Below are 18276 nucleotides of genomic sequence, written 5' to 3' on the forward strand. Positions count from 1 at the left end.
TAATAAAGGAGCCGTTAAGATAAAAACATACACAATATGACGTGTGTTGATGTGAAATTATTTTTTAACTATAAATCTCCCGAAACGCTTCCAGTCTATTTTCGACAGATTTCTCAACGTGATACAAAAATACAAACTGGAACATCTCTCTAGAATAGTTGATGAAATTTAAATTCAATTATAATCACTGCCACAAGGACTGATATTCGAATCTCGCCAGCTGAAACATTATGTAAAACCATGATTTTCAGAATAATTGCTTATTAGCAGATGCACTTATAAATGACGCGATAATGAGCTGCTTTGTACAACTTATAAAACTTTCTCTCGATAATTGTCCGCAATACTGACCGGTCACTTAATTAACATAAAATCGGTAATGTATTGGATTTTTAATTTCAGTTGGTCACATTTTTTATTCCTTGTTAACTTTCTTTTCACATTCTCACCATTATTCTAGCCAAATTGGACAGCAAGCTGACACGTGGACGGACTTATTTTTGACCAACATAAAACCGCGCAATGCACATACCATAAATATTATTAAACAAACGTCCGGCCTTTTCGTGAGCTATGACCATTCATTTCATCCATAAAGGATTTTAAACGATCAAATTTTACGTCTTATTAGAAAGTCAATAAGTAGGAATGTAGAAAATCTACCATTACCGATTCAAATTTAGACTTCTTAACCATTTTACACGAAGGAAATGATATTGTTGTTGTCCAGAATAGGTCAATATATCAGCATTTAGTACAGTCGAACCTGGATAAGAGAGAGTCCAAGGGACCAAGATTTTGTTCTCGCTTATAGAGGTTTCTCATTTACCCAGTCTCTCACTAATTAAGATCTTGGGACGAGTTTTCTCACTTACTCAAGATGAGGAATGAAATAAGAAAATACATAACTAGTTATTTATTAATTTTTAACAATTATTATTAATCTTATACTAATTAAAAAAATACTCAACTCTTGATGGGACCCGGCGAATGGCCTTGCTTATCGAGTTTTCTCGCTTATCCAGTTCTCTCTTATCCAGGTTTGACTGTAATATGTTTTCTGCAGGGATTTTTCTCTAACAAAAACAGCAAAGATGAAAAAAATCGCAGAAATTCCATAATTTAAATTAATTGAAAAAAAATACGAGCTTTATTACTCCGTAATTTGAGACGGTTTTAAAACTTTGATGTACATACTTCTAATTTAAATGCTCTAAATAAATTTCTTAGCACATACAGGCTGTTTTGAAATACACTACCCAAAATTAAGCACGATCTTTAGCAGCCTTAAGAAATCAAACCATTTTTTATTTTTTTTCAACGATTCGATTAATTTTATCTGGAAAACAAAAAAACTTTTATCTACAACATTTTTTGTCAAATGATTCTACTTGTCTTCACCAATTGCCGTTTTTTATTTTGGTGTGTATTTCAAAAACACCCTGTATACAAAAAGAAAGATTATCCGTGATATTATCTGGTAAGTCTCCGGTCGAGTTTCTTCTGTGTAATTTACATCAAAAACTGTAAAATTGCACCCACTTTTCAATTACCCTCTAAGGATATTTTTTTGTGTTCGACACCAAAAAAGCGAATCAGAAAATATAAATCACCAATACCATTTCTGGAGCAAATAAAACAAACGTAGATTTATGAAAAATCTTTATTACTTCTAGCCTGTTATTATTATTGTTATTTTTATGAAAATAAACATTCTGACATAAAAAATAATTAGGCAATTAAGGTCTTTTTTGATTTATGATTCACTTGTTTTCTTAAGAAAAATCCAATGAATCAGCCGAAGAAAAACGATTTATTTGTTTATTTGTAATACATACAGACAGTAATAATAATTTTTGATTTTTGTAAAATTTAATATGTGCACTGAGCACGAATCATTCTATTTTCCACATGTTTTCAACAGGAAGCACATTGTGTGAAATAAAAAAGAGCAAAGCTGTCAGTGGCAGATTTGCAGTAAAAAATAGCAATCATTTTAATCCCGTTTCAGATTTATCTGGAGGGTGGAATTCATTAAAGTGATTGAATATAGGTTGATACTTTAGATGGTGATCGAAATTGGCAAGTACTTCCGGGGTTGTTCGGGATTTCCGCCCCTCGGTACCGGAAGTGACCCTAATAGTAAGTCATATACTCGGTGGGATAAATAAATATTGCCGAGAAGTGCAAACACACCGTCTCCCAATTTCGCACCTATATATTTTATGGTGTAAACCGGTTTTGTTTCATCATTACAGTACAGATTATTTGCCTGATCTAATGCTAATAGCCACCTCGTGGTGTTTATATGTATATTTAATGGCCCAGAAAGCTCGCTATTAATAAGAATTACATTTGATGAAGGTGTTAAGGAGCGCAAAAAAGCGCAAGTAGTAAAACGCTCAAGGGCGTGTACCGCCCAGAGAAGCCTCATGTTATCTTTAAGGAGATGGCTCTTAATGAAGTAACACACCACATTAGATGTCTGTTTTACAAAATCCTCCCACAAATTGCTAGGTAACTATTTTAAAAACTCTAAAAATAGAGTGCGTGCGTCTGCCTTAATCTTAACCCTTCTTCAAAATCCCTTAAACAACTCTTCTAGTGCGAGCTGACTGCGGGAATTTGATCCCAAATGCGAAGTTTGCACAAAGCGTTTTTCACTTGGGATTCCCGCCAGGTACAGATTTTCTTATCAAACTAGCACCTGGCATCCACCTACTCTGCAGATACTACGAACAACCACCTAACGCAACTAACATTTCCAAATTAGAAATTGTACCTCGCATTGTCTTTTTCCCTATTGTTAAGATGCGCGTTTATACTTGCATAACTAGTAATAAGTCGGTGTGATAATAGAGCACGCATCTGTCATATTGTTCTGATTCGTCCTTACAGGCGTTTTCAGTTTTGAAAGTGTTCTCACAAAGCATTCAATGATTTTTTCCAAATTTTCTACCAGAGACTATTGTTTCGATGACACAACCTAAAATAATTACATCTTACAATTTTTACGTCCACGCGTACCCTGTAAAATGTAAAATATTACGCAAATGCAACCATCCCTTTCCGAAACCCGATTTTCCTTTCACCCCCTGCGGTTGCCACCTCCAGAGAATTCTTCATGTACATTAGATACGTATTCCCCCCCTCGTTGCGACACTGAAATGCAGTTAGTAAAAATTCTCTTGTTTTTTTAGTACTCCCAACCTGAACTTTGCGGTAGAACTCAATAAAAGTGTTGAGATAATTACTCATCAGTCATCGCTGATGACAGTTGGTCATTCTTTGTCGGCTTCGATTCAGCGTCGCCGCCTATTCAAAACGGTTGCAGCGCTATAAACTCTTCTTGTTAACCCGCTTCTTGGAAATTAAGGAATATTTGCACTAAAATATTTTCGGGGAATTTAGGACGCTTGTTTATCCCGACGAAATTTTATTGCAGTTGGAATTTAATACAGCGTTAGTTGCACGTGTCAGGATATTGAAGTTAAAGTGATTATGTAATTTTAAACAATAAAACTTTTTTCTGGGTAAAAGTACGGTTTTTGCTCAATTTCGACCCTTGAAGATTAAGACCTTGGACGTTGGTGTCGCTGGCACAAAATAGCAATGTCATTTCGGGAAAAAATATGATGCAATTGATGAGCCGTGTGTTAGATAATGACTTTTTTAACTTCGGAGGTACTTATTTAAATAGTATTTAGTTTCATTATAGCTTCCGGGGCAGTCGGTCGTTATAAAAATTGTCAGTGATATTCGTTGTGAAATGTTGTTTGTTAATGTTTGTGTGTGCTAAATTTTCAACCTTGTAAGTACGTACAAATTTTAATATCATTTCTAATGGGCTCTCTGTGTTGTTTATTATTTTGGATATATAATCTAAATATTGTGAAGTGGGTAATTTTAGAGCGAAAATTAGTCAAGTCACAATTTAGAGACGATTTGCATAAAAATCAAAGTGATTGTAATTAACGGCGCCACAAATCGTTCTCTTCAATGGTGTTTATTTTTATTAGCGAGATGATTCATTTTTCGGTAACTGGCTCTAAAAATAAAGTTGCGTTTTTTGAGTTTATGTTGGCACATTTTCACTTTAATTCAGAATAATAGTGCGGTAATTTCACATTGCCAATTATCGACAAACGAAACTGACATGTTCGACTGAGTGATCAGAAATGGTTGTACAGAAATTCATGTAAAATTACCTCGTGCATGTATACAATTATTGTACATGAATGATGACCTATTTTATGGTATGGTCATATACAACGGTGTCGTATATTACAGTCATTTTAGCATAATTTCACCCTTATTTGTTCAACAGTTGCATGTTAATTAGGTTAAGAGTTGGCAATGTCAAGGTGCCCGGATGCGCGTCGTGTTATTTAAAAATTTTATGAAATGAAGCGATAATTCGAAACATAATGCAGGTTTTTTATTTGCTACCATCTTATATACAGCGTGTTTTTGAACAATCCACTTGACTCGGTTTTATCTCAATTCTCCGAGAACACATTGATAAAATACAAGCTTTTAGCGATACGGTTTATCACGAAACATGAAAATCTTAGCAAAGCAAAATCTTCCTTCAGATAAAATTAACGAATATTTTGTAAAACTTTACGTGATTATTAAATAAACTAATAACGTTGGCTATTAATTCATGATGATCCTCGAAACAACCTCAATTTCCGGTCATCAGATTAAGTTTTTTGGTACGAACAAATCTCGTTTTTACTCAATTTATTACATAATTGGTAATTACAACATGAGGAAAAACGAACCAAGAGGTCGGCTTTGAAGTAACTAAATAACTAAATTGACTTCATTAAGTTAAAAAGTGTTAACTAGCCTTTTTTTAAGGTGTCTTCACACATGAGGTAAAGAATGTTGTGTAACAATATTTTGCATTTCCTTGGAGTTTTTAATATTCTCGAATTTTATTTCGGTCTCTGAAGGTCCATTAAAAATATCTGTTTAATATAATTGCGAAGAAAGTTCTCAAGATCGCTCTCGTTTTCCTGAGATGTTGACGTTTAAATAAAACAAATAAACAATAAATCTGTTAGATGGACGCGTAATTAGTTAATTAGATTATTGTTCTTAAACTAAAAATAAGCGGATTATAAGAATACTTTAATCAGATTTGTTAAAGTGGTTCAGGAGAAGCCGTTTTAGTAGTTCTGTCGAATATGATGTAATTCTTTTGTTTGTTTCCAAGGGTTTGTTATGAGATCGTGGATGCTTGTATTTTATTTATCAATTCTGCGAATGAGTATGTGGTTTGCATACGTGTCGGAGGCGTCAGTAGTTTCATTCAAAGAATGTGGTAATAATTTTATCAATGAAAGCTCCTTTATACTAGAGGCGGAACTATATATAATTTTATTGCTTGGGGTATAACGTTGTCATTTGTTAAGGCATACAATTGTGGTCCGGTAAATTGATGTTTTGACAATAAAGGGTCTTCAATATGGCATGCTATCGTCATATTGCAGGAGCCGAGTAATAAATGACAGTAATTACAGAAAAGTATTGGAATTCTTGAAGAACTCAGAAAAATCGGATTTTGTTGGTCGGTGGATGTAAAGTAAAATAATGTAGTATTAATGAAAGGAAGTAGGAAATTGGCGATTATACAATGAATATGAAGTAAAAGCGGTGGTGTCGTCGGGAATTTGGACTTCGCGTCCGTGGCGAAGGTCTTGTTGATGAAGGTTAGTTTCGCGAGTTGGTGGGGTGGTCGCGCGAGTGGGTGGTGTCGTACCGACGGCTAGCTACCCTCGGGTTACCTCAGCGAGCAGCTGGTGAGTCCCTCATATTAAAGCGGGCACGCCGGGTGGCTGCCCATTCGAGGGTAGCAAGCTTGCGAGCGTGGTGTGGTATAGTAAACTCAAAAACTCGTATAGTAAAGTGCGGAGAGCTCTGGCGGAAGCACGCAGTACCCCTTAGAGCGCTCCCCTCCCTAGACGCTACCACACCGAACCGAAGCCGGCTCCGTGACTGTTGAAAGCTTCAGTCTGCATCTGCCGTTCGTGCTTGTAGTAACAACGCGACGAGTCCTTGGATATACGAGTGCTGGTGGTGTGCCGCGTCGAAGTCGATATGGGGTCCCAGTCGACGTACTTACTAATCACTAACACCTTTTGCATGTGCTGTGCTGTGAATCCCCGATAGTGTTAGTGTGACTACAGTGTGTGTAATTGACAATTGCCTATGGCGTGGTGTTGCAGATCACCTCTGAGGTAACAGCACAACGAAGCTGCTGAATCCCTCTCGAGCGCGAGGAGCCATCACCACCATGTCTTGGATTACGTTTCTAGTCTTCTTCATCTTCGCCCATCAGCAGGTAAACAACGAACACCGAGCTCGAATTCCGCGGTAATGCATTCGCGAATTGTACGATATCTGCGTGAGACAGTGATATATCAACCTGGTCAGTGTCTCACGCTGCACGCGAACAATAACAACCTCATTTCGATAGCCCATCTATCGCGTCTTAAAATAGCCAACTGAACTATTTCGACTCTGTAATAAATCGGAAACACATGCGTTCTCGCGGGATTCGGAGGAGATTCCATTCATTTCAACAACAACAATTTCTGACAGGCGGAATCATCCGGAGTTTTTGAACTACGACTGATATCTTTCGACAACGAAGCCGGAAAGGACGATTTAGGAAAATGTTGTACCGGCATCTCCGGACCAAACTCTGAGTGCGAAGGAACGTGTCGGCCCCGCTTCAGAGTCTGCCTGAAGGAGTACCAAGTCAAGATCGACACCACGTCTCCGTGCACCTTTGGAGATGTCATCACCACGGAACTTGACTCGGACAATCCCCAGAACGGATTCGACAACTCCATCGCTTTGCCGTTTCCCTTCACTTGGCCGGTAAGTACAGAAACATGAAACGGTCCCCCAAGTTGAATCTACCACCTGCCTCGTCTTCATGCGGGTCACCCTAACAACATTTTGCTCTAGGACGTAGTTTATTTGGTCCATTCATTCGACTCTCGCAGAAAACCAACTCGCGATTATTACCGCGACTGTACTATTTCCGCCGAACGATTTGTAGCATCTTATACCGGCTCGAAGCAGGTATCTGCCGTGGGAAACGCACTTTATAAACTCAAAATTAATTATAATAGATTTATTGATCAAACGATGTTTATGTATGTTTTATTTTTGTTTCCTCAGACTGTCTCTCGCTTGTTCCGTCACACAAGTCGGGAGAATATTTCGGTCTGATTAATTAATTTCTATAAGTTTATTACGTTAGTAATTAAGAATTTTTTCACCGGTGAAATTGGAAAGCGTAACGCGTTTTCTGTATAATTTAAAGAAGAGGTTCCGTGTTTCCAACGGAATTCTCTGCATTCCTCGTCTTTGTTACGAGTGCAATTGTCAATCAACTCGTCGTCCAATTTTCCGAACGAACAATCTGACTTGTGGTAAAAATGAGCTAAAAAACGAAATTTTCCCACAATTTCGTGCGCAATAAGCATAAGATGCTCATACTCAACCGGTTTTGTATTGTTTATTGTTACAGCAAGCCGTGCAGACTCATCTTTGAATGTTTGAGAGTTTCTTTCTCTGTTCGCGATCTCATCGTTAGAAATTTAAGTAAATGTTTTAGTACGTTCCGTTTCGAGTCTAGTCGATCATAAAAAGCGGTATCGCACGTTAAATAACTTGGCATCTTCAGTGAAAGTTGTTTTCTCTTAGATCTGCAAAATTAACCGATTTCTTATCCTTCTGTTACAGCGTACATTTTCGTTGATTGTGGAAGCATGGCACGGCAACCAGACGTCGCATCCTGCAGGTGAGTGAATTCTTGGCAAATTGTCGGAATTTTTCCAAGAGTACCCTTGGAGGTGTGTGTGGTATATGAGTAACGCCGTTCTCGAAAACTAAATAAATATCATAGTATGGCACGGTAGAAGCCACATGCATAACAGCTGTCAACTCTTAGCTACCAACAAACCAGCCCTCTTCCTGATAACCTAAAAGGTTCTTCCGCTTTGATGCGCGTCGCGCTGATATTTCCTCCACCTCGTTCTTCTTACACCGATGGGAGCTAACATTTTCAATTCGCCAATTTTGCTCGTTCGTTCGCGTGTCATTTCCGTTTTACTGAGGCTTCGGTAACGATTTAATTAAATTTGATTAGGCCGAAAGGATGATGTTTTCAGGAAGTTGACGATTCCCACGAACAACGACTTTATGACATGTAAACATTGTAAATGTGGTCCGTTCGACTTCCCTAAAATTCATCTTTCTTCGCCTTGCAACCGTTTATTGCGACTTTCGACCGTCGTCGAATTTCATGTACAGGCTGTACAACGACCAGGTGCTATAGAGTAACCGTTCTATACTATTCCCTTCCCCTTCTCTATGGGTTTTAGGGCCGTTCAACTGTGCAGTTGACAAAATGATAAATAGATTTCTAGTCCCTTTTGACCGATTCGATTATGTCATTGCCGAGACCCTAGTTTGACGTTTTTAATCTCGACCTTCTTCGCGTCGTGTTTCTTTACTCGCGTTGTTTCTCTCCGACCGCAATTAGTAGCAATTTGACTACAGCCCATTAGAGTTTATAGACTTGTTAAGAAAATGTTATATATTTATAGCATAATGTATGCTGGGATCATTAAAAGAAATCAGATATAAAAGAACTGCATAGTATCTAATTAAGTCCGTTCACACGTTGTATTATTAAGTTCTACGGGTAACATAAAAGATCCAGTAGTAGCATATATTGTATAAAACCCCGGAAAAGTGTATTATGTGCTCGTTTAATATGCGCTTCCAACTTGATTTATGGTAATCATGTCGAAAATTTATAGTAATGTCCCATGCTGCTGTCAAGTAGAGTTTTAATTGTAGAAGACAGGACGCTGGTCGGTGCTTTCGAAAAAACGCGGACATAGCCGGTATGCTCACTTTCTGGAGAATAGTCACCGAAGAATTTTTCAAAACAATCTTCTTGTATTTCCTATGTCTGCTTATCGTTTTAGCTGCACGTACTTTGTCTCTGTTCTGTTCAAGCGGCTCTCATGGTTCTTTCTCCACATTAACGGGTGCCCGTTAATTAAACCAAGAACCTGTCTCAGTGAGGCTATTTATTTTAGAGATCTTACAGACTGCATTCGACGCTCATCGGGAAAAATGCTGCTTCAAATCGTCGGTTCACACAATAACTCATACGGCGTAAATCTTAAGACTTGTTACACAATACCGGCTCGCCAAAACGTGCTCGATTCGGGGCATTACACCGGATGTCCTGTCCCTTTTGCTTCTCCCCCTCAACTTGTGGAATATTATCTTGAACTTCCTTTACCTTTCGCCCCTAGTCTCGATAAGATTGTCGTCTCACACCTGAGAAACGAAATCGGGAGTAACCAGGCATTCCACCTGCTGCATTATTCGTACCGAAGACCCAATAGGTCCACCCTTCACATAATCAAAATTTTAATTAATACCTAGATTTGAATCTGGAGAGGTTACAATAAATATAAAGGTGTGCTCGTCACTAGTTGCCACAGCTTCACCGGATACAGCTGCGAAGTGCAGGATGCTCGATGCATCATGCAGGTGCACTCTGTTTCTCACACGTCTACCATCTCGGTCCGTTCAAATTTACTTTAGAATTTTGTCCACAACGTCTACCTGCATGATGCCATCGCGCTGTGATAAATGCCCCACACACCTCACACCCTTATTACGCTGTAAATGGAACAAGGTTACAATGTAACACTTCTAATCTTTTTTTATTTTTCTTTCGCAGTTTTGGTTAGTCGGCTGACACGACAACGATATTTGGACGTCAGCGACACGTGGACGGAAGATGTGCATAGCTCCAAGTATTCCACCCTGAAATTTGAATACAGGGTTACGTGCAAATCCCACTATTACGGCAAGGGTTGCGAGAACCTCTGTCGCCCCCGAGACGACAATTTCGGTCACTACAGCTGTTCTCCCACGGGCGAACGTGTCTGCCTAGCTGGATGGACGGGAGACTACTGTACAAAACGTAAGTGGCCAGATGGCTCTTTACTATATCTCTTTCCGCTTGTTTTGATATGGACTAGTCTCTGGTAGCGTGAAGATTTCGTCCTCGAATCGTCGAGGTAAAAATAGAACGGAACAAAAAAAGATGATTTTTGATCATAAAACAAAAACTTTGACCGCGAGAGCTAAAGACGTGAGCGCTCAGCTGCTGTCGACTGCACAGCCGGCACTCTTCCCACGATCGCAGCATACCTGCGCATATACAGGGCGCTTCTTGATCTTGACAACGCTGGCACAAATTCGTGAAATTTTCGAAAGTGTTTGGATTTTTTAATTGATGATTTTATTTTGTTTCAGCTCGATGCCTGCCAGGCTGTGACGAACAACATGGTCATTGCACCAAACCTAACGAGTGTCGGTAAGTAATATTAGAACACAACTTTATATTCTTCTCTCCTCATTTGATCCATCGTTGAAATCTCCGTGTGGTAAAATCGATCGGGAAAGTTGTGTTGTTGAGCGTGAGTGTCGGATACGAATCGAATTCATCAGAACAGCTAGCCCTATAATTTTCAAGAAGTTTGTCCGAGTTAGGTGGTTATTAGTCGTCTCTTAGTCGGATCCAAGCGGAAGAAGCTGTGTGCAGTACAGTGTATGCGGATTGGGCCGGCGACCCGCAGGTAACCTTTCCTTGACCTGCATACTTGCCAACGGGCAGCGTGGGAAACGGCTCTGTGGGCGTGTTGCATCCCCCCCAGAACTCCCCGCGCGGCCCGGTCTGCGATCCAAGCTGCAACTCAATGAGCTGCCCGATACGATCCGAATACACTCGCTCCCAAACACATGATTTGAATAAATAAATAATGTCCGAGAACCTACTCGTGTGACGATACCGATTACCGGTGGCTTTTGCACCCCACGAAATCATCTAAACTCTTTGATTCTCATACCATAAGCCGCGAGCTCCGTTATTTTTGCAGGATATTGTGTAATCTACTTCCCGGCTACAGAATTATAACTATACACCGACATATTTCGTCCTTATTAGCGTGTCATACACGTACGTGAACGAACAACGTAAAACCACCGTGTTCTCAGACTCCATGTGAAAATCCTTGAAGCGTCAATCCTATTAGCTCGCGAATCGTCAGATGCCGATCATTAAAACTCCTCGACTATTCATATTTCATACAGATATCGAACCTTTCATTAAAAGCTCCACTTGTTCTCTGTAATCCGATTTTTTTTGCTAAAGATTTTTTTTTCTTCTGCAGGTGCCAATCTGGATGGGAAGGTCCTCTTTGTGACCAGTGCCAACGCTATCCCGGCTGTATGCACGGTACTTGCGTAAAACCGTGGGACTGTCTCTGCAACGAAGGCTGGGGCGGTCTATTTTGCAACCAAGATCTCAACTTCTGTACCAACCATAAACCCTGCCGTAATGGAGGCACGTGCTTCAACACGGGCCAAGGCAGCTACACGTGCAGTTGCCCCGCCGGCTACACCGGCACCAACTGCGAAGTCCCTCTGCACGACTGTACCAAAACCCCGTGCTTGAACGGCGGCACTTGCAACCGCAACAGCACTCTCAACATCTGCATTTGTCCACCGGGTCACAGCGGCCCACTCTGTGAATCTTCCGTGAAGACTTGCGACGAGTCACCGTGCCGGAACGCCGGCTCTTGCATCATCACCGACAGCGGTTATCGGTGTGCATGCCGTCCAGGCTACGGCGGCGTCGATTGCGAATACCAAATCAACAGCTGCAATCCCAACCCGTGCAGCAACGATGGAAAGTGCGTCGAGAGCACCTCCGGCTTCAGGTGCATCTGTCCGTCGGGTTTCGCCGGCGAACGCTGTGAAATCAACATCGACGACTGTCTAGGAAATCCCTGTCGGAATGGCGGCACCTGCGTCGACAAGATCAACGAATTTCGATGCCAGTGCGTGCCGGGGTTCGTGGGGCCGTTGTGCCAGAACCGCGTAGACTATTGCATCACCAAACCGTGTGCCAACGGCGGCACCTGCCTGCAGCTGATCAATGACTATCAGTGCAAGTGCGCGCCTGGTTTTGCAGGAAAAGACTGCAGCGAAGAAGTCGATGAATGCCAACTCGAGCCTTGCCAGCACGGCGGCACCTGCGTGAACCGCGTCCACGGGTTCGAGTGTCGGTGCGCGCCGGGTTTCTTGGGCCGCCGATGCGAGGAAGTGTCTTCGAGCGCGGCGCCGAGTGCCAGAGTGTCCTCAGAATCGAACTTGACGACGGAGCACGTCGTGGTCATCGCGACGATCTCCACTTTCGTACCATTAGTAGTATTAGTCGCGGTCGGTGTCATCGTCTGCTTGAAACAGCGCCGTAAACGGGAGAAGGCGCGAGCCGACGAAGAAGCTAGACTGCAGAACGAACAAAACGCCGCAAACAGCAGTTTCGCGAAGCGAGGAGCTGCGATGGCGGCTGATGCTCACATGATAAAAAATTCATGGGGCAAATGCACCAACAACGTGATCAGTTCGAAACGTTTGTCTGTGATGTCAAACGCGTCGGCTGTATGCGGCTCCAGGTAGGTCGTCATTTTCACCTCAATCTGCACAGATTCTTACGTTTTTCTCTCTTGTGTTTTTATAGTGATCCTTCCCTTATGAAGAGGCCGGTGGAAAAGGAGTCCAATGGCGGCGTTTATGTGATAGAAGAACACTTCCACCGCCCAGATGCGATTTCAGCGGGTCTCTTCGCCACGGAGGTGTAGAGTTAGGTTTATAAGTATGACTGAGTGTATGTGACGCCGATCTCGCCGTTAGCCTAGGGCACGATGTACAGTTATATTTATTATTCGCTCTAATTGCTAGCATGCGGGATCGTCGACGTAACTTATGGTTGCATGAGTACTCAAATTTGGGACTGTACGGTCCTGTGTCCAAGGAGCCTTCGCCCTCTACCTTTGACGCCGCTTTAAACACCGCCAATAAACATGACTAGAATATCTCTTCAGTGACCGAACACTTTTGTTTGTAATATATTGTACATATGTTAGAATAATTGTTTCCGTGTCTCTTTTTTACCTTGTTTTTGTAGTCATTGGAGAAAAATTCTAGTTAGAAAACCAAAGATTGTGGTGTAATATTAAGCCCGCTTTGAGGGTGGGGCGCGGCGCCGTCTCGTCAAGTAGTATGTAACTAATATAACACTAAATTGTTATTGTAATGTGATGAATCTAAAATTAACTAAGTCAGCGTTGTCTACTTACACGGACTTATCTCAATACTTGTAAGCAAGCATTTTTCTTATTAATAGATTGCTTCCGATTCGAACTTCCAATTGGTTGAGTTGCATTTTTGTTGAAGCTCTAGTCCGAAGCAACAAACGAACTTTTATAAATATGAACGTTAATTAGTATTAGACACCTGTATCTGATGATAATTTTGAACAAAGACGCGATGTTCCTCTTATTATAACTAAGTCATTTGCTACCGTGTTATAGAACGATCCGAAGATCGCTCTACGACACTGATCTAAAAACACTTGTTGTACTACTTAACCACTTGGACAAGTTGAAAGACTTATTATTGTCAAAAAGACGTTTTGTAATATATTATTGTATATTTAAAGCATGTAAACTAAATGTCATTATTACAAATTGTTCATGTTTCTTAATTAAACCTTCCCTAGCGAAGCTGTATTGTTCCTCACGTGAATGATGTTATTTAAAGTTATCATAATAAATTTTTTTGTTCTTTACGTTTGGCTTTTCTTTCGGGCGAGTAATGTAACGAAAAAGATGCATTATGTCGACTGCCATTATTACGCGCCAGGTGAGCGTTCGGTTCGACAAAGGACGTTCCAAGAATTGATGTCCATCCAAGTAAAAAGGCAAACTTCGAACAACACCCGCTTTCTGGTTCACTTTGTTGTCTAACCTTTTAATGAAATTGCTAATGCCATTAGAACAAAGGCAAATAAATAATCGCAACAACGTCTGTTTGCTTAAAAACACGTGCATTAATTGCTTGCTCACTCTTAATTGTTCTTTTAAATAAAAACCGTGGAAATTCCTGAGCATATTTTAGAATGAATTCATAAAATACGAACGGTTCTTTATGATTGTAAGTAAAAGATGACTCCCGTTCCGTCAGGTGAACGTCGGTTTGAGGTCATGAACTGACAACCTCCGACCTGCTGTTGTGACCTATAAAACCTTCACAATCACAGGAATATCTTCGCTAAATTGAGGACGTACAATTTACAAAGATACAATTAATTTGTTCAAATGCAAATTTGGCCGTCGATGCGACCTCTAACCTTGCTACACTCGTCATTTCTAAATGTCTGTCTTATTCTATCTGGCACACTTAAAATCCAATCTATCGCGGATAGATAAATTTATTGTAAATCTACCGTTACGAACAAATTTATGCAACTTAAATTAGTCGAAAGAAAATTACTTAAAAATTTCAACAGCTTGTTGCCGGCAGTTCAAACAATTCACACAACGGGACCACTTTATTATGATTTCAATATTACTTACTTCTTCAAATTCAAACAAAATTGTCCTTCCGAGAAGACAAGTTATTCATTTCGCACCGGTGACCATAAATCTTCTCTTTGTCTAAATATCTACCACAGTGGCAGAGAAAGTTTGCCGAATCCCGACAAAAATTGCAACGTGCGTGATTTATCGTTTTATCGAATAAAAACATAAATACCATTCAATCCGTTTGAAAGAACTTGAATAAACGCCAATGTCTTCACGACCAATTCTAAAGCAAACAATAACCACCGGTAGTGGAAATGACAAGCCATCATTCGTCTTTTCGGCAAGTACTTGAGACCCTCATTTGCCTCATCTAATTTGTAAAATCCGATAATCCTTTTGTGAATTTTCCACGAGTTTGGATGGCATTCCCACGTGGGAGGTTTGACGAGATGACAAATTTCTGTAAAATCTCTCAGACAAATGAGCGTGGATTCTTTAGAACCTCCACCGCATGGTACGTCTTTTGGGAGGCTATTTTCGTCTGTAATTAAGGCAATTGACCAAATAACAGCCTGTAAGCGTAGATCACCGATAAAATACTGTTACCAATTTCTATCACTAAATTAAACGGTTACATATTAGAGATTTACTCTCGCGATGCAGTGGCGGTGCACCAATTTCGATCCATTTCCTGTTCACGGCAAATTTATTACTAGGAATCAGTGAATATTAATTTTCACGGCTCCATACATATTCATGATGCTTCATTTTTACCAGCCTGTGACAGCCTTAGTGAAAATGAGATAAGTTCCGTTCTTTCCTGTCAGGAAAAATGTGCAATTTAAGCAGGTGTTTTATACCTGTCTCATTCATAATTTTAGTTCATTATCCAACGAACTATTGAAAGTAAAAAAACGATGTTTATCAAAATTTCCAAAGAATTTCAAATTAGTTATCTGATTAAAATAATCACGTCGAAATAGTAAAAGAGATGTTCCAAGCGAATCCATTTGAATAGTTAAAAGGCTATAAAACTGTGTGCTCCATATTTTACGTTTTTATGACAACCAACATAACATTATGACCACTGAACCGTGTATATGGCTTATAAAAGTGGTTTCTAGAATAATAGCACTGTGGTTTTGAGCATTCTAAGGAAGACGTGTAATATATTTAATTTTATAATGCAAACAGATCAAATCGAGTTTAATTTTATTAACAATTTTTGTGTTTTGAGAATGTCACTTGCTGGTTTGCACCTGCCGAGTTCAAGTGGTTTTTATTTTTATCTACAACAATATATGTGGCAGGTGTCATTTTAATCCCAAAGTTGATTGTAAAATTCGAAAGTCCTTCACTCATTTTGTTCCAGAAATATAAAAATAGATGAAATTTGATCATTTGCAAAATAGATTCAGGATCGGCTCTGTTCAAGTTTTTGTTGGACTGTTAGAATGAAACCAGAAGCCGAATTTGGTTAATTATATCAAAATAGAACAAAACTCATGAGTAGAATTCAATAATCAAACATCCTCTGTATCGATTTCAAGAAATAATAACTACTTTTACCGTGGGAACGTTTTTAATTTTATAACCTGCTGAACACTTTTGCTGTTGACTTAACATAAAAAAAACCGTAGTCGAGACGAAGATTTGCATTCGATCAGTTATAATTTAATTTGTAAACATTACATTAAGATAATTATCAGAGCGTAATTAAATGAATTTGTCGTTGTTTATTATTCACGAAAGGTAATCGTCGTTCTCTGTTTTTATTTTTTATGTAAATCGTCGGACAGCTGAGACAATTGTCAGGGGAAAAAACCCAAGAGAAATTGATGAACACTATTCGCAACAACACTGAATTCCCATTAGATTTTCTAAATATTTTAGGTAAAAAATAGCGACGTCACCTATAGACATAGATCGACATACTTTCGTGAAGCATTCCGAAGATTGTTGTTCGAAAGATAAAAATTCATATTTGAAAGAGATGCAACTAATGTGTTATTTCACAAATCAATGTGTACATACTGGTCAATGATTGTATAATAAATTAATTATTTTACCTACAGCGCCAGTACCGGTTTACGGAAAAAACTGTGACGGACGAACTAGACGACAGATCCCATTTTCCATTAGTTGCATAAGTACGCTGCAATTTCTGCTCGCATTTTTGGGCTTTGACAAAAACGAAACAATTCGAAACAAAGTGAAATTCATGCGGCTCCGGCTACAAATTCCCGTGGGACAGTCTCGAACGGATTGATCAATATTACGATATGTTCTTAAAGGCTTTAAATCGATATTTTTTCAATATCCATTGTATTGAGCGAAGTAAAATAAGCCGTTTTTCGAATCCTACATGATTAGCTTATGGCTCGGAGTGGTACTGACGTATCTGTGCTTAATTGTGCCATAAAATTAACGAAGCTTGGCAATTAATTACAAAGTACTTAATAAACACGCTCTGAATAGTATATGTGGTACCGTCAACCAAAAATTGATAATTGGTTCGAACTAGTATTGACGTTCTAAATAAATCCCGTCGCGACAAATGGTACTCCGGTAATTAGATACTAATTAGATATTAGAGTGTTTTCTGCATATTGATCAATTATATAAGTACCGTTTTTACTAACAGCGTATCTTCCAGTCACCTACCTACATGCTAACTTGCAACACTACTTTCACGTAAGGAAGCATCTTCGTATTGGAATGTCGTACTTGTACAGTACCGAGCTATACCTACCTATAAACTAATAAATGATACAGTAGAAATTATGGGTACGCCAGTTGGCATACATTCCCCATAAAAGACATTTTCTTTGACGAGGACATAAAATAGCTACATTATGTGGTTAAGAAGATTTTGGTTTCATTACGAGGAGACAAGTTGTGTTGACACAAAAGGCCGTTATCGCTCCCTTTTATTAAATTTGCAACCATAAATCACATCTTCTTATATAAAGACGCCTGGACTACCGTGATATAATAATCGGACAGTTCCCCCTATGCAAGCTTCTATTTCCTGTACATCATCGTAAAACGTTTCAGCGTAATCTGTAGTTATTCTCGATCTGTATTCAGTTAATAACATTTCATGTTTCAATGCCTTTCTCTCTCAATTTTTGTTATTGAACAGCCTAAAAATATTTATAGAAAAACAGTCGTAGAAAGTGACATCGAGAATTGATGAAACAAGTATTTAAATTGAAATAAATATTTCACATCTTCATCACGACTTGAGCAGGAAACGAGGTTAAACGAGTTAGCCGATTTTGACAACAAATAAAACGTTACCAAACGGATATAAATGTCACGAAAAAAGTTACAATCAAAACTAATTATCGTGAATGATTCACATTTGCATTTTTTCTATAATATAACTGCTATTTTATTGTTATTACATCGATATTTGTAAATATCAACCTGTCTTAATAACATTATGATATTATCTTCAGTTGCGCCACTGGTCTGGTCGCAGCATTCCTTTTTTTAGTTTAATAGCTAGAAATTGAGTTTAATGTTGTCGGTCAATAATTTACGATCTAATAAAATTGTGAATCTTCGATTGTTGGTTATTTCGCGCGATAACGAGCCATATTCAGTAGAAAGTCCGCGTTAAAAGCATTTAAAATAATATGGAAATGAAAGTTCCCGTTGATCATCACCATATCAACAGTTTTGTAAGTGATCCTCTACAGCCCGCAGCCTTTTTTTAAACCCACATTTTATGGAGTGTTAAATTTGGACTTTGCGAAACGAAGTTATTTAATTTAATCGTTGC

The 18276-nt window shown here is 39.2% G+C and overlaps 1 protein-coding gene across 2 annotated transcripts in view; it reads left to right on the forward strand.

Moving 5' to 3' along the window:
* Positions 1-13560, forward strand: part of Delta (neurogenic locus protein delta) — a 39575-nt gene extending 26015 nt beyond the window's left edge. Inside the window, exons 1-8 of one of the 2 annotated variants that reach the window (XM_088047730.1) lie at positions 3798-3815; positions 6237-6352; positions 6613-6894; positions 7768-7825; positions 9791-10036; positions 10372-10432; positions 11289-12575; positions 12641-13560. In XM_088047730.1, coding sequence (XP_087903856.1) covers positions 6305-6352; positions 6613-6894; positions 7768-7825; positions 9791-10036; positions 10372-10432; positions 11289-12575; positions 12641-12761 — 2103 coding nt within the window. In that variant the 5' untranslated portion in view covers positions 3798-3815; positions 6237-6304 and the 3' untranslated portion in view covers positions 12762-13560. Of the gene's footprint in view, positions 1-3797; positions 3816-6236; positions 6353-6612; positions 6895-7767; positions 7826-9790; positions 10037-10371; positions 10433-11288; positions 12576-12640 lie in introns of those variants that run through there. The other variant, XM_088047729.1, reaches the window with a different exon arrangement.
* The last annotated feature ends 4716 nt before the right edge of the window (positions 13561-18276 follow it).

The sequence above is a fragment of the Gnatocerus cornutus genome, chromosome 10, assembly GCF_029298725.1.
Source record: "Gnatocerus cornutus isolate USDA-ARS CGAHR chromosome 10, icGnaCorn1.1, whole genome shotgun sequence".
Lineage (NCBI taxonomy): Eukaryota > Metazoa > Arthropoda > Insecta > Coleoptera > Tenebrionidae > Gnatocerus > Gnatocerus cornutus.